General features: G+C 32.0%; 1 protein-coding gene and 1 long non-coding RNA gene across 2 annotated transcripts in view; one reads left to right on the top strand and one right to left on the bottom strand.

The window, feature by feature from the left end:
* Positions 1-5,751: 5,751 nt before the first annotated feature.
* LOC119670155 lies at positions 5,752-6,958 on the top strand. The gene is made up of 3 exons (XR_005251681.1): positions 5,752-6,256; positions 6,508-6,663; positions 6,727-6,958. It is a non-coding gene; the product is annotated as an uncharacterized LOC119670155 (long non-coding RNA).
* A 7,317-nt stretch (positions 6,959-14,275) lies between these two features.
* LOC119680517 (G-protein coupled receptor Mth2-like) overlaps positions 14,276-15,980 on the bottom strand; it is a 4,246-nt gene continuing 2,541 nt past the window's right edge. The window contains exon 5 of the mRNA XM_038093361.1: positions 14,276-14,302. Within this exon, the coding sequence (XP_037949289.1) occupies positions 14,276-14,302 (27 nt within the window). The remainder of the gene's footprint in view (positions 14,303-15,980) is intronic.

Here is a 15,980-nt window from a genome sequence, read left to right as displayed (position 1 = left end):
GTGACGATTGCTCTAAGGTGCGGAGGTGTGCGGTGAACACCCTTACATAATTTGCAAAATGTCAAATAACATAGGTATATGAATTTATTAAGTATCTTCACATCAAGAATTATTATTATTTATTACATTTCCATATATATATTTTTAAAGTTTTAGCAAAAACAATCAAATATAATTGTCTCTGAAAACTCAATCAATTTGCTTCTGTTAGCTGCTATACTTGTTAGTTGTGCTCATATATTTGCAGCTCAAATCACAGAAAATTTCTATTATATTTCGTCTCTCCCCTTTGTATGCAAAGAAGTTGGCCGCACATTCATACGTTGCATATGAACAAAATAATGTGCGTGTGCTCCCGTTCGTAATATCAGAAATAGAGATTTATATAGTGGGAATTGTATGAGAGTAATTTTCTGTTCTACTCGAATATCAACTGCATGCATACGAATCCAACATGATGATTTGCCTAAGTGGTTGCATGAGCGGCTGAAGTTTGCAGCTCATCTCATCATACATTTCGATCACATTTCGTCTCACCCCTTTTAACAGTAGCACCCACGAATTTCTGTCGCTTACTGTGCGGAGTACTTGTCCGCACATTTATACGTTGCAAGTGGATTTGATTTTGTTTGATCACTGCATAAACATGTATGGTTCTGAGTTAAAACGCTTTTGTTTGAAAAAAGTTGGTTTGATGTTACGAGAATTATGTGAAAAGTTTTGTTTCTTCCATATTGATATAATATTAAATTTATATATAAATTATTAATTTAATTTGTTTAATATGTTATTTTGTTAATGAATTGTTAATATAATATTGCGAATATATTGTTGCCTTATATAATATAGTTTTTATTAATAAAAGATCTCATATATTTTAATATAAGTGGGACATGTAAAAACAACATTATAGAAGGGCCGCACACCCTTCCAGATAGGGCATGCGTTGTCACTGCTCTATACACATATGAATATTGACGACCAATATCTTAAAGATTATGATCGTATATCATAATCATCAGTAAAATGAAAACACAAAACGATACTTCGCAAACATTTTAATTGAAGGGAAAGCAGTTCGTTTTGAAGTCGACTCAGGATCTGGATATTCATTTCTTCCTAGAAGCCAGTTCAACAAGATGCATATTTCTAATAAAATATTCCCGATAGGTATCATATTTCGTTCATATACACAAGACTCTTTTGTCTCAGATGGGAAACTATGGATTCTATTGAACATACAACAATGTTTCAGCATCAGAAGACTGTACGATATCTTCGCATAAGGGCACGTATAAGATAAATCGCCTGTCGTTTCAAATTAAGTCAGCCGCAGCAGAGTCCAACAGAGTTATCGATTGAATTTTACTGGTTGTTCCTACGATAAATTCGTATTTGGATGACATCATGGTATACAGCATGTCACTTGATGAGTGCAAATCTAATTTAAAATCATGTTTGTCACAGTTGCAAAAGCATGACTTACATTTAAATATTTTGAAATGCAAATTCTTCGAGAATCAAATTGAAGCTTTGGGACACACAGTTCACGGGAATAAAATCCAAAAATCTTTCTCAAAATTTAAGCTGTATTAAGATTGCCCAAACCGAAGAGTGCAGAAGATGTTCACATATTTTTAGACATGGTTACCTATTATCCAAAATTCATAAAAAATTGTTCTACAATAACCACACTATTGCTACAATTATTACATAAATATGTAAAATTTATTTGGAATAAGAAATGCGACAAGTCATTCTAAAACTTAAAGGGCGAGACTGCAAGCGATAAAGTCGTAATGCCGTTCAACCCCAAATATAAATTACAGCTAGCGTTTGATGCTAGCCCATCGGACATAACAGGTATTTTGTTTCACAATGTAAACAACGAACAAAGACGTATTGCTTTTGGTTTAAGATTTCTTACTAAACCTGAGCAAAATTAGTCCCAGCTAGATAGAGAAGCTTTGGCAATTGGATTTGCTGTTCAGCATTTCTATCAATATCTTTATGGTTGAACATTCAAACTGATTACGGATAATCAACCGCTGTCAAGGATATTCTACCAGAATTCAAAAATACCTCAAATGACTATAGCCAGAATGCAGCGGTACGCAGCATTCATAACGGGATACAATTATGAAGTAAGTAGAAAAAAAAGTGAGGAAAATATCAATGAAGACGCTTGTCGAGAGCTCCAATAAACACAAGTATAATTGCACAAAACTCAATTAATATTGGAGTGCATCTTATGTATGATTCAAGAATCTCCTAAATATACTCCATGAAACTAAATTTCAATTCAATTTGGAATGCAACTATGAATGATGCTCATCTTTCAAAAATTATTCATGAATCAAGAAACTCAAATTTTCCCGATTTGGAATATGTAATCAATTTATTGTTTAAAGGCAAAAAAGTGCAAGATCACATTTTGAACGAATTGCATTATTCTCACATTGTGTCAACTAAAATGAAACAATTGGTTAGGTACTTGTCTACTGGGGCTCAATTAATAAAGATATCGAGAATTTTGTGCGATCATATGCCGCCTGCGCATATTGCAAAAAGAATCTTCCAAAATCACCTATTCATCCATGGGAGGAACCCGAAGGTAACAGGCAGTGAATTCACATCGATTATGCAGGTCCTTATCAAGGGCACCAATTTCTCATTGTTGTAGATTATAAATCGAAATGAGCTGAGGTAGGAGTGTGCTCAGCTCCACCATCATCAACATCAACAATTGAAATGCTGAAAAGTATTTTTGCCAGAAATGGATACCCAGATGTAATGGTATCTAACAACATAGCTATTTTTAAATGTGAAGAATACACGAAATTGTGTAGTAAGTCTTAAATTTTTCAATAATTTATTGCTCCAAGACATCCTTAAACAAACGGATTAGCGAAAAGAAATGTTCAAACATTAAAACAACGTCTTGCAGCAATGGTTGATGATCCGCAACTTATTTGTAAAAAGGTTCGTGATATCATGTTCAAATATCGGGCTACTTCGTTAAGGAATGGTAAGACACCTTTAGAGCAATTTCTTGGAAGACAAATAAGAATTTAATTGGACGCATTAAAGCCTTCAAAAACCTCTACTGGAAGGGAAGTGGTAAGACAATTAAGTAAAGGGGACCGAGTACAAGCCCGGTACTATTCGCCACCACACCTTTTTGAAAGTTTGGAATAATTATATATAAGCTAGGTTATCCCCATTACTTAATAAAGCTGCATTGCCGGTTCAACTGTAAACGTCATATTGATCAGCTTCGTACTACCAACCTAAATACAGCAAATTCTGTACCTTTATAACAAACAGCACTAAATCCAGTTACGCAACAAGATAGTGACCAATCACTATTACAAGCAACGTTCATACTAGTTCCTGCTTCAAATAATAACTCAGCTAAAGCGTCTCATTTATGTCCTATGCCAGAAAAACCTTTAACTGCCGAATTGCAGCAATCGGGAAATGAATCGACACAAAGTCATCGTAAATTTAGTCGACAACAGAAACCACCCAAGCATCTTGAAGATTATGTCCAACATTAATTAAATCGTAAATACGTGATTAAATTAAGTGAGGGCGAATTGTTATATTCTTTATAATTAAACGAAGTGACATGGCAACTCTTTTTTAATGTCAAATTGAATATAATTTAGTTTTGTAATATGTTTCAATTCATCTTTTAACATCTTTTAATTCAACGATCAGACTATAATTACTTCTTTCGTGAAAATAAAAAATACTAAATAATAATAGTGGTCATAGTTCATAATAATTCTGAAAGTAATAGAAATAATAACTATATGTGTTATAAATACATAGTACATACAACATAGTCCTAATAAGTAAGAAGTTAGGTCATCTAATATTTAATGTAAATATAAATATAAAAATATAATACATTTTTTAATATTTTTGAAAGTGGAATACTTGTTTCACATGCTGCACTGCTTTCTACGTTCCTCATATCATAAATCATACTTAATGTAATTCAAATAAATTCTTTTAAAATTTATTTTCAATACGAAAACTTAAACTTTTAAATAAAAGTGCTCCATGTTGCTTCATATTGCAATACAAACTTTAGGTATATAATATACCAAGTATGAATGCGATATTCTGGATTGGTACTCCAAACTTTTCAAGTATTCTCCAGTATCCCGATACCGTAAGGTCATACAAAATCGCAATGGTGCGACACAAGTAATTTTTTCAAATCTTTTTCAACGAAATTCAATAAGATTTGGAATTCTTAAAATTTTATACGCTTGCCAGTCATTATTTCGATATTCATTGTTTTTAAAACCAAACAACCAAAATACATAGAGGATGTATTCTATTTGCAGCGCATGACTTCTTTTTACGTTGTCGCTGAACTATTTCCAATTTTCTTCCTATATGCTTCTCGCCAAAATGTAACGTTCATATAATTTTTCAAATTTTCAAGGAGTGATATGCACATGATATGTACATTTTATAAATTATCCAGCACTGGATTATATATATTAAAATCGAAATATATATAATCACAATGAAATGTCTCTAAAATAGTATTAATATTATGCAAGGCTGACTGTTGTTTACCATTTATAACGTGACTGTAATCATAACAAGCAAAACCATACACAAAGAGCGTAAAAAAGACGTGACTGTAACCGTCATCATAACCGCCCTGGGACTAAATTAATTTCAAATCTTTTGTTTCAAATATCATCAATTTTTGAGTCAAACAACAAATAACACACTATTCAAATCGCGGTTACCATGGAAAGATTAAAAAAAAAACAAAATAAGGCTCATCAAGAAAATTGATAAAAATTTTCTTAGAAAGAAAATAATCAAGATTCGTTAGTATTTGAATATATGTACATATAATAATGAAAGTAGAAGTTCTTTTGAGACGTTTGTCTGGAACTCTATTTAAAATACTAATGACTAATTGTGGTTTCAACACAATTGTAATATATTCTCTGAAAGTGTTGATTGTACTCTCTCATAAGCTTTTCTTGGATATCACTAAATATATGTATGTAGAAACTAAAGGACTAATATGCTGTATTGCCCCGAAAAGAAATCAGCTGCTAAACTAAAATCATCGCGAATAGACAACTTGTTGCATGAAATAGTCCTGTGTGGGGATTTTTGTTTGTAACTGCGCATGGCTATTATATTGCCCCTAAACTTCGCCCAAAATTATGTTAAGATTGTTTGTATTGGAATGTTAACATTGTAACGACAATTTTTCGTCGCTCTGTTTGCCGGGGTAATACTCAGGGGTTGGTCCTGGGTCGTTACAATAAAATTTATAAATGTTAGAAGGCCGTGTTTCAAATTTTGTTTCAATTTTCTTTTCTTTATTAATATATTTATTTTAAAACTAACAATCGTCTTAATTATGCTATGTTTCTGTCCTATTACAGGATATTGACTTTAATATTGATATTGATATTGCTATTGATGTTGATGTTGATAGTAATTTCCTTTCTTCGATGCCAGCGTATTATTCTTTGATGGTTTTGTGTATTTCAGCTGATTTCCTTTCTTCTATACCTATTGTAAAGGGTTATCAATGTTAATGTATAGACGTGTACACGCCTATATAAGTTTTAGTGACAAAGGATCAACGTGTTCACGCTTATCCACGGTTTGGGTAGTAATTTATAAACGTGTTCACGCTTATTATTTTGCTGGGTGGGTTTATGGTAAGTTATTTACTTTTAATATATTATATAAAAATTAACCAATTTTTATTTCAGGTATTAACTGCACACTAGTTATATGTAGGCTGGAAATTGGTAAAAATTTCCATCCTTACAACATTCTCAAATGTAACTTTAATAATCATATTTGATTTAACTTCTAAATTTTATATGGTAATGATAATATTGGTTTCCAGAGCAACCTTACGGTTATGAACTGTCGCGTTTTTTGTATTTGAACACAAGTGAATTTTAAGAAACTGTCACCTTCACATTATTTGTTTTAAAGATTATTATCTTTACATTAAATTTTAATAGAAGAAATAAATTTTAATTGTAAAGAAACAAGCAGAGTTGAGGCATTGCAAGAATTTAATAAAATTTATTGTCTTGCTAAAGAATAATAAATATTTGTACACGAAAAACCCGCGTTGATGCGTACTTTTGTGTGCTGAGTTGTGCTTTCTAGCCCCGATATAGTTGGATATTGCGTTTGGATATTTGCGGAGTAAATGCTCGAACAACTGTGGCTTTCAGATTATGTAAGTAAGGTGATTGTTGATATGTAAGTTAGAAAATTCAAGTTATCTTAACACTTAAAATTATTTAACTAATATTCACTAAAGAAAACAAAAGACAAATATGTAACGTCAAAATTGAATTAAATTGCAGAATATATGGATATAAGGTGTCTTTCTTACTTCTTTTTAAATTTTAACAAGTACTGGCACATGTAACATATAATAATATTATTAAAACCATTTATTTAAACGTTTTGTTCATTCATTTGCAGCAAATGAATTACTCAATTACTTGATTGTGTCAAACAGAAATGAAAAGAGCAAGGTCTGATGGGAAGCAACAGTAAAAATTTAAGAATATCAAATTTTAAAATAGACAATGAATTTGAAAGCATTGAAATGATAAGTGTTGGTAATTACTTTAAAAGGTTTGATTTAATGTTAAAAATAAGTAATAATGTTAAATTATAATCAAATCATAATTTCACAAGCATAACGTACATACGCTCGGTATTAAGCTGCCAACAGGATTGAAAGTACCAGCAAGTCTAAGGAACCAGAAGCAATCTTTTATCTAAAAAATTTAAGGAAGTCTAAGGATTTAAAAAAAAGGAAGAAGTCTAAGGTACTAGAAACGTTTAGATTTCAAGATGTGAAACAAGAGCCTAATGTTGCTATCCGAAATTTCGTGATCAAGCTGAGTAAAGGCAATATGATGGTAAGTTTGAGAACTTTGTATCAAAATACCTTTTAAGGCTTTTCATATGAACATTTGCTACATTTTGTATCATGATCGAAACTGTGTCTACATCCAAATTTCAATGAGACTTGCCACAGAGCGTATGTAATGCACATTAGAACTTTCTTCTTAGATTGCTCTATTTGTCAGACAAAAATGGCAACAATGCCACACAATAACTTTTTATTTTACATTCTCATCTCCTTTTGTTCTATTATGTTGAGGCTAGTTGAGTCAGTACACTTGAGTACTTTTACTCTCTATTAACTGCGAGGTTTCTTCATAACCCCTCTCTACGCCTTGACTGGATTATTGTTTATCACTTTATCAGAGTAAGCAATAACTGACCTCATATCTGCATACCTCCACGAGGAGCCTGTAACCATTCTGAGATTCTATAATGCGATGTTGGTAAGCCTGTCGGTTGTCGTAAATAGTTTAAGGGGTCTATCCTTTATGTATTTTTTGATCGGATCAATCTTAAGGTCCCTGAAGATGTCATTTGTCCTAATGTATCATGGCACCTTGAAAAATCTTCTCAGAGCCTGGCTTTGTGCAATTTCTAGCTGGCGAATAGTAGTCTTTGAGGCCTTGCTGAAAGCTACACATCCATATAGAAGTGACGATCGATTATTTGCTTATATATCAACTTCGAACACAAGGTAAGCATCGACAGACTCAAGATTTTTATATTGGTAAACTTACGCAACATGGAAATTTCATATGGAGCACTTGCAAGTTTGTTAAAATGGTTTTAAAAGCACAGATATGAATGTAAAATTGAAAAAATTTCGGAAAAGGCTTAAAATACTTAAGAGCGACTTGCGAAATCTTATTATATTTATTATTTTTGCTTTGTGGAATAAGACTTGATTAATGCGGAATACAAGTAAAAGTCGACTGCCGTTTTTATAAAAATATTCTTTGCTTTCAAGTTATATAGTTCAAATCGTTTTCTACTATTTGTAGACCAGATAAAAGTTATACTGATTTAAGTGTGAAAATAGGAAATCTTTTACTAAAAAACTACTTCGCTATCTGTGTACATAAGAACTCGTTTTTATGCCTGTATATGGAATATTTTAATGCAAAGTTATTAAATCAAATAACACGTCACTCAGTCGTGTGACTAACTAAGAAAAACAAATTTTTTTGCGTCAAAAATCGATTTTACTCTTCAATATAATCTCCTTCAAGTGCAATACAATCATTCCAACGCTTCTCTAACTTCTCGATGCTGTGCTTGTAAAAGGATTTGTAAAAGGATAACTTAAAATAGGCTTCAGTTTCAGCAATTACTTCTTCATTTGAGATAAATTTCTTACCGGCGAGCATTTTTTGAGATCAGCGAATAGCCAGTAGTCGCTGGGGGCCAGATTTGGAATATACGGTGGATGAGAAAGAATTTCGAAGTGTAATTCGTGCAATTTTGCCATCGTTTTTATTGACTTGTGACATGGTGCATTGTGTTGGTAAAACAAAATTTTTTTCTTCGCCATATGCGATCATTTTTTCACAATTTCTGCTTTCAAACAATCCAGTAATGCCGTGTAGTAGTTACTATTGATGGCTACAGTCCACTCAGATGACGACCATTTTGATTCTGAAGTGAAGTGTGGGTACATATTTCATCCATTTTCACATATGGACTCAAAAAATCTTATTTATTACGTGTTAACATGACCAAACACTGCTATGAATTATCAACACTTTATTGTTTTTGATCGACTGTGAGTAAACGCGGCACCCGCTTTGAAAAGAGCTTTCTCATGGTCAAATGTTCTTGCATAATTGTAAACACATTGCTTTCTGATATCTTCACGGTCTCAGCTATTCCGAGCAATTTCAATTTACGATCAGATATAACCAATTTCTGATCGTCCAATTATGGTGAACGTTGACCATCATCGGTGTCTGTACGATCACGTTTAAATTCAACAAACCAATAAGAAATGGTTTATTTCGATGAATAACACTTTTGAAGCAATTGCTGAGCTTGTACAATATTTTTTTTTCATCAAGAAGCAATGAATTTGTTTTGAATTCATTGTTTTGAAAATAACAAAAGTAGCTTCACTTAAATGGTTGTCACTTTTTTCTGACTAATCGAAATGTCATGAATGTTTACACATAGCCTTTTGAAGGTTGGTACTTCATAAACGTCATATGCCATTGTCAGCGCCATCTGTGTATCAGTCACACGACTTATTGAATGATGTGATGTGTTTAGATTAATAAGGCTTAAATCTACTTAAAATAACAAAAAATTCCTTAAAGCGAGACAAATGAATATTTAAAAAACAATTAAAATAGCATGTCAATATATCTAAAGGACAATTACTCCGCACACCACCACACTTTTAATTACAGTGGACAGATGTGTCAACTTACTAAAACAGGATAAAATATATCCAATTTCAAGAGTTTATATATACGATTGTATTGTAAAGGAATTAGTAGATAATACAGTTCTATATTATTTCGATTCACTTTATTTCTCTAATTACAATACAACACAATAATTATTAATCTTACACCCAACGCTTATCTTGCCGCCTTTTTCTGCCAGCTGCTCTTCTCTTGTCCCGTGTTGTACAACGTACGTTTACTACCAGTGTTGTACTACGTCCGTTTACTACAGTTGTGTTAAGTATTTTCCTAGCGCCTTTAGTGTTCGCAACGAGGCGAATATAGCTATGTTGCAACCAGGCAACTTAAATAAAGTAATCACTGAGACTCAATGTATTTGTATTTGTAATTGTAATCTGATAATTGTAATCTAAATCATTTTTAATTTAATAACTTTTAAATGATTTTATACGATTACTAATTAGATTATATATGATTACTAATAAAAATCCCATCTACTCTAAGGTGGAACGCCAGATACCAAGACAGCATGGAAAACAGAGAAACTCTTGAATATACAGTTACAGAACGTTTATGCGTCCTTATACGTTCATTAATGACGAAAACGAAAAAAAACGCAGATTGTGCTTACTACTTAAAAGTATTATCATTTAAAAAATTAAAGGAGAAAGAAAAGTATCATAAAACTCCTACAAAAAGAATGACATTCTCAAAAAAAACAACGCTTTTGCCAACTTTGAACAGTTTTAATAAGGACTTACTTAAATACATTGTAATTGATGATAAAACTTTGATATATAGCTGCCATACCGAAACAGAAGCTTTAAGACTGGAATAGTTTGTTAGAAATTCAAGATGATTGACTATAGAATCAATAAGGAGTGCTATCTACAAATTTCACGACATTGCTTTAGGCAATCTAGCAAAAAAGACTTATGGACTTTGCTTATATAGTAGTTTGTGGCAAAACATATCACTATAATTCCAAAACTATCCTGTTTTTCGCAAATGTTGTCCTGCAGCTATTTTTCTCTCAACACATGGCAGAGACCAAACATAGAGCAGACCTAAATAACGTGACAATAATAGATAGGCATAAATAGCAAAGAGGATAGTAACAACATCAGCATTAGTTACCTACTACTAGTACAGTAGACATAATACTGATACCATAATCTGATAATGGATAATTAAATTTGCATTTAATGAAGAATAGAAATTTGTTAAACAACAATCAATATATATATTTTTTTTTTGATTGAATGATTTTGGTTACAAATAAAATATTTTTTTTATGCAAACCATGATCATTACCGTTTGAATAAATATCAAAATTCGACTTCTGGTATTTATCAATCCCTGTGTTGATGACATCTTATCGTCCCATTTATCATAATTTTGCATTTTAACTCCACTGTAGTGATAAGCTACTAAAATGTTACTTGGGAGATAATTTTGTGACATGCCAACTTTTAAACAATATCTTATTAATGCATCCCCATAAGCAGAAAAATCTCTACATCTGATTGCTCCTACTTCGAATGTATACGTCTTTACTTCTGGAGCAGAACAATTGAAATTGAGAATATCTATTACTCTTATATTATTGCAGGCTTGTATTTCTCCATCATTTAATGATATAAAGTAATGATTTACTGCTCCTTTAAATTGGTATACAGCATATGATTTGTATATTTCAGCGTATTTATCATGATAATCGTCTAATATTTCTTTTGGATATAACGTCGTGCATTTTCGTTCCACCACTACCGTAGATAAGTATTCACAATTCCTTGGTAATGGTTCAAAGCAAACTACACTTAATGCGAACTGAATGAGCAAAGTAGAAACTTCTAAATATGTGAACAAAATCATTAAATTTTAGATTTATGACATATATAGAGCTATAGAAATAAATTAAAACTCAAATTACAGATATAAAAATAAATTATTTAAAATAACTTTTATATTAGTTTGCTGAGTTAATATAAAAATAAGCACATTTCATATGTGGGGGACCAAAGTATCTTTTCGAACACAATAAAAACTAACTAATTTTTAGAATTGATTTGTGCTTTGGCGTAACCCTGGCTTTGAGATGCGAAACCTATATTCATTCACAATTAATTGTATCCTTGATCACATAAACCAAATAGAAAAAAAACCAAAGAAAAATATTCACACCATAGAAAAGTATTTTCATTGACGTGTAAGCTGGTGCATTATCCTGCAAAAACAAAATTTTTTTCTTTGTCAAATGTGGTCGTTTTTTCTTGATTTCCTTTTTCAATCGATCCGATAATATCCCATGCAATAGTAGTCTGATGTTATTGTTTTTCCTTTTTCCAAATAGTCTATGAAAATTATTCCACTTAAATCTCAAAATACGGAAGCCAAAAGATTTTCAGGCGATTGTTGAGTTCGTGGTCGTTCGGGATACTATCCCGATCTCTACCCATTCTCTGGTTTGTTGTTTTTCCTCAGATGTGAAGTAATAGATCCATGTTTCATCAATTGTCAATACTAGACTCTACTCGCTCATAGCCAGCTAGATTGTACATAACCATTTTCAAAAAATATTTTGAATGAGGAAATCGTTGTCATTTTTAATCAATTGTGAACAAAAGCGACACACATTCATATAATATGTTTATCATCGCTGCTATCTCACGTAATTTAATTTTTGGATCATCTAACACAATGTCGTAGATTTTTTCAATGTTTTTTTCAGTAGTGACCTCTTTTGAACGACCAGGCTTCCTCAACAACTCATATCAAATAAGTCATTTGAAAGTGTTTTTATTCGTTGTAATTCATTTGTTTTCATTTCAAACAGCAGATTGCCGCAACTGAAGGCAATGCGAATACCGCGTTGGATAAGAATGCAACCAGGAGGTAAAACACACGACACAAACCAGGCTTTGTATCTTGAGCACGTACCATACACTCTATTTTCCGACTCAAACATTGTTTTATTTTGTGGTTACGCAAAAATACATCACAATTAAAACAGTATGTTGTGAATCGAATTAGCTGAAGATGTCACTTGTAAGGCATTTATAAACGCATACATCCGTTTCGTAAACCGAAGTGGTCCATGTAACCACTTATACAGTGACAACATAATTACATTTATTGGCGCAGATTGCTTAATGGCTGACTTTCCGAGTTGACTTAATAAATATACTCAACAGCAATTGGCTAATCGAGGCACAAAATGGCATTTTCTACCACCTAGCGCAACATATCAAGGCGGTCTGTGTGAAGCTGTTGTCAAGTCAGCAAAGAAGCACTTGTTACACATTGTCGATACTCATTCAATTTATTATGGTCAATTGCGTACTCTACTTGTGCATGTCGAGGCTTGCTTGAATTCACGACTACTCATACCATTGCATGGCAGCTTTGACGATAAAATGGCTTTATACGCTATTTCTTAATCGAAAGATCTCTATTGGCAGTACCAGATGATCCTATTAGTAAGGTACCCAGCAACAAATTGTCATCCTGGTGACAATTAAGGCAAATGCAGCAGCATTTTTTTCGAAAATGGTACGATAAATAACTTTCAACTTTGCAAACACATTCAAAATGGCATCAGAATTGTGATAACATTAATGTAGGCGATATCGTGGTAATCCGACACGAGAATGTACCAGCAACACAATGACAAGTCGGCAGGGTGATCAAACTTCGCCCAGGCGAAGATGGGTTGGTACGAATAGTCACAGTCAAGCATTCAACTGGCGAATACATGCGACCTATTCAGAAGATATTTTCTTTTCTTTTGAAGTAAATAAACATACAATTTTTGCGTATATGAAAATAATTGTTTTGGCTTTTTCAAACAGTATTTTTTGATATTAATATTATCAAAGTCCGCTGTGGGTTTTATATTGCGCTGAAGGCGTTATATTTGTTTTTATATCGCTAATACCCTCCCACCAGTTTGATTTTAGGGAAAATCATGGAACTATTGAGCATTCCATGATTTCCTACACCACAAGCAGATAATATAACATACTTAGGTATACACCTAGACAGACGACTAACTTGGCACAAACATATTGATGCCAAAAAAATTCAGATGAAATTCTAAACATCAGAGTTGCATTGGCTCATTAATAAAAGATCTTCCCTGTGCCTAGAGTATAAAGTATCCACCAAGATCTACAAATTCCCCTAGTTAAAACTGAATTTGACAATAAAGAAAAAAATACAATAAAAGGCTGACAGAACATGTTCATCTCCTAGCAAGAAATCTCGCACATCTTTCCACTACTTCCCATCTAAAAAGAGCTGACCGTCCAGCCATTAATTAATATTCAATAGCTTGAAGTAAAAACCGCACCTTTCTTTTAAGTAATCTGATAAAGTTGAACCACTTTCTTAAGAAACCACCTAACATTCATTCCAATGAAATTTAACCCTTGGTTCTAAGTGATGTTCGTGATATGAGGTTTACTTATTTTATTTTTTTCATGTAATATATAGTTAAAATAAAAATTGTAATATTATGTAATTAGTGATAAGATTTTAAAATTTATTATTAGTCTCATTGTAAAAGAGAAGATACAATAAATAAATGTATAAGTATTTAAAAAAAAATTTTTTTTCTTCATATTCCTCTTCCCAGTAGATAACGAATCGATTCGTCATCGAAGACGGCTTGAAGATGCCGTCTTATATTGATACATGCCTAAAGACCAATCGGTCCAAATCTATAACGGGCTTTGAAGACATTTTCGAACAAATTAGCCAAATGTCTTCAAAAACATTTTGCGCACCTGTTCCAAAGACTGGATGCGTCCATCCACTATACGGCCTTGTATAGCGGACACATTCGATTAAAAGTTGTGCGCTCTTAGCGGAGCTACTCATTTAATTTTTTACCCTTTTCTGGTTTTTTTTCTTTTTTTGTACTCTTTTAATTACAAATTCTGTTTGTCTTTAAATAACTAAAAAGAAATTTGTACGTAATTATTTTTTGTTATTTATTTTTTATACATCTTTTATAATGTATAGATTAATATAATACAAATATATTTCGGCAAATTGTTTTGCAAATTTGCTTAATCATGCGGACGCAGTATAAAAGACTATCTTGAATACAATGTCTTCGAAGACGAACTTTCCAACTGGGTCAATACCGTTTTATTTTTTTATCCTTCATTGCAATTCATATCGTTTTTGTATAGTGTCCTTTTATACACTTAAAATGTATGAATTCTTCTCATTGCGTGTCTATTCGTTCAAAAGGTATAAAGCAATTTATTTATTTCGTTCTTGCTAGCTCCTTTTGCATTCCTCAATTTTGGAGATCAAATGTAATGGGGAGAATTTTATGCATTTTATGGAACTTTTTCCCTAAAGATAGTAGCCATTTTTGTTTTTTAAGGAGAGGTTAATGTTTGTCGTATACAATAGGTCTGTTCTACGAGCTACTTGTAGTAAAACTCAAGTAAAACACAAGTAAAATTCCAACTAAGAGCATAACACATATAAAGTGCCAAATTACGCTCTTTACATAAATTTTCATGGAACAGCTTTATGTAAAATTTGGTAAGAATACCAGAACTACGCAAATAAACAATACAAAAATTTAAATTCAGAGCAAAACAGCTGATTCACACATCACACAAATATTACTTAAAATAAAATGTTCAAGTGAAATCTGTGCAGCATTTTTGAATTTCGACAGGGATGTTACGCTCTCCCAGATGCTCTCATTTACTCGAAAATTTGCTGGTGAAACGCACTTGTGTATACACTTGTTACTCAAAGTTATAACGAGTAGCTCGTGGACCAGACCAAATATGACAGACTTCGTTCCAGTCTTTGTTAAATTTAAATACTTTGGATTTAAGATGCTTTGTCATGATTTGAAATTCACAAAAATTTACAAAAATGGGACGTAATTAATGAAAAATGTCGGTGGCGATGAAATTTTACATATGATATGCATCAGAGAACTGCAATGAGTACTCAACATTCGAATCATTAATTGTGATTTATTTATATACATTCTGACTCTCTTTTTCATATATTCGACTCCACCTGATTCATACAAACAGCTGACAGCACTTATAATGATTTATACTCTGCTCATATGATCATATGAATCATTTATGAGTATTACGTCACATTCGTAAAAAATTTATTTATTGCGCCCATATTCGTTTAGTACGAAAAACTCTGTGACAAAAAAGTAAGCCTTTAATAACTAATTGGATTTTAAGAATTTATTATATAAGAGCAACTAATTATGAGTTGCAATTTAGTTTTTTAATGTAATTATTGCTTAAACAAATCATAGAAAATCATAACCATGTATGAAAGGGTAAAGGTATTCCGAAAATTATTTTCCACGAAATTGCTTATCAATAATATAATACATCCATACCTCGGTTAACGGCCTTAACTCGTTTCAAAAAAGTTGGTCGTAAAGCGAAATCCCGTTAAACGAAACAAGTATAAATGTATGGAAAATAATTAAACTGCTTCCAAAAAAAAATAAACCTATATATAACGACTTCAAAAATAAGAAAAAAATTTATATTTTATCACTAAATCTTTTTTTCCCTATTTATTTTTAAGATCTTCATGATTTGGGATATTAATTCAACATTATTATCT

This window comes from Teleopsis dalmanni, chromosome 1, assembly GCF_002237135.1.
Source record: "Teleopsis dalmanni isolate 2A chromosome 1, ASM223713v2, whole genome shotgun sequence".
Taxonomy (NCBI): Eukaryota; Metazoa; Arthropoda; class Insecta; order Diptera; family Diopsidae; genus Teleopsis; species Teleopsis dalmanni.
Note: the sequence above shows the minus strand (reverse complement) of the source record. Positions and strands in the feature narration are given on the sequence as shown.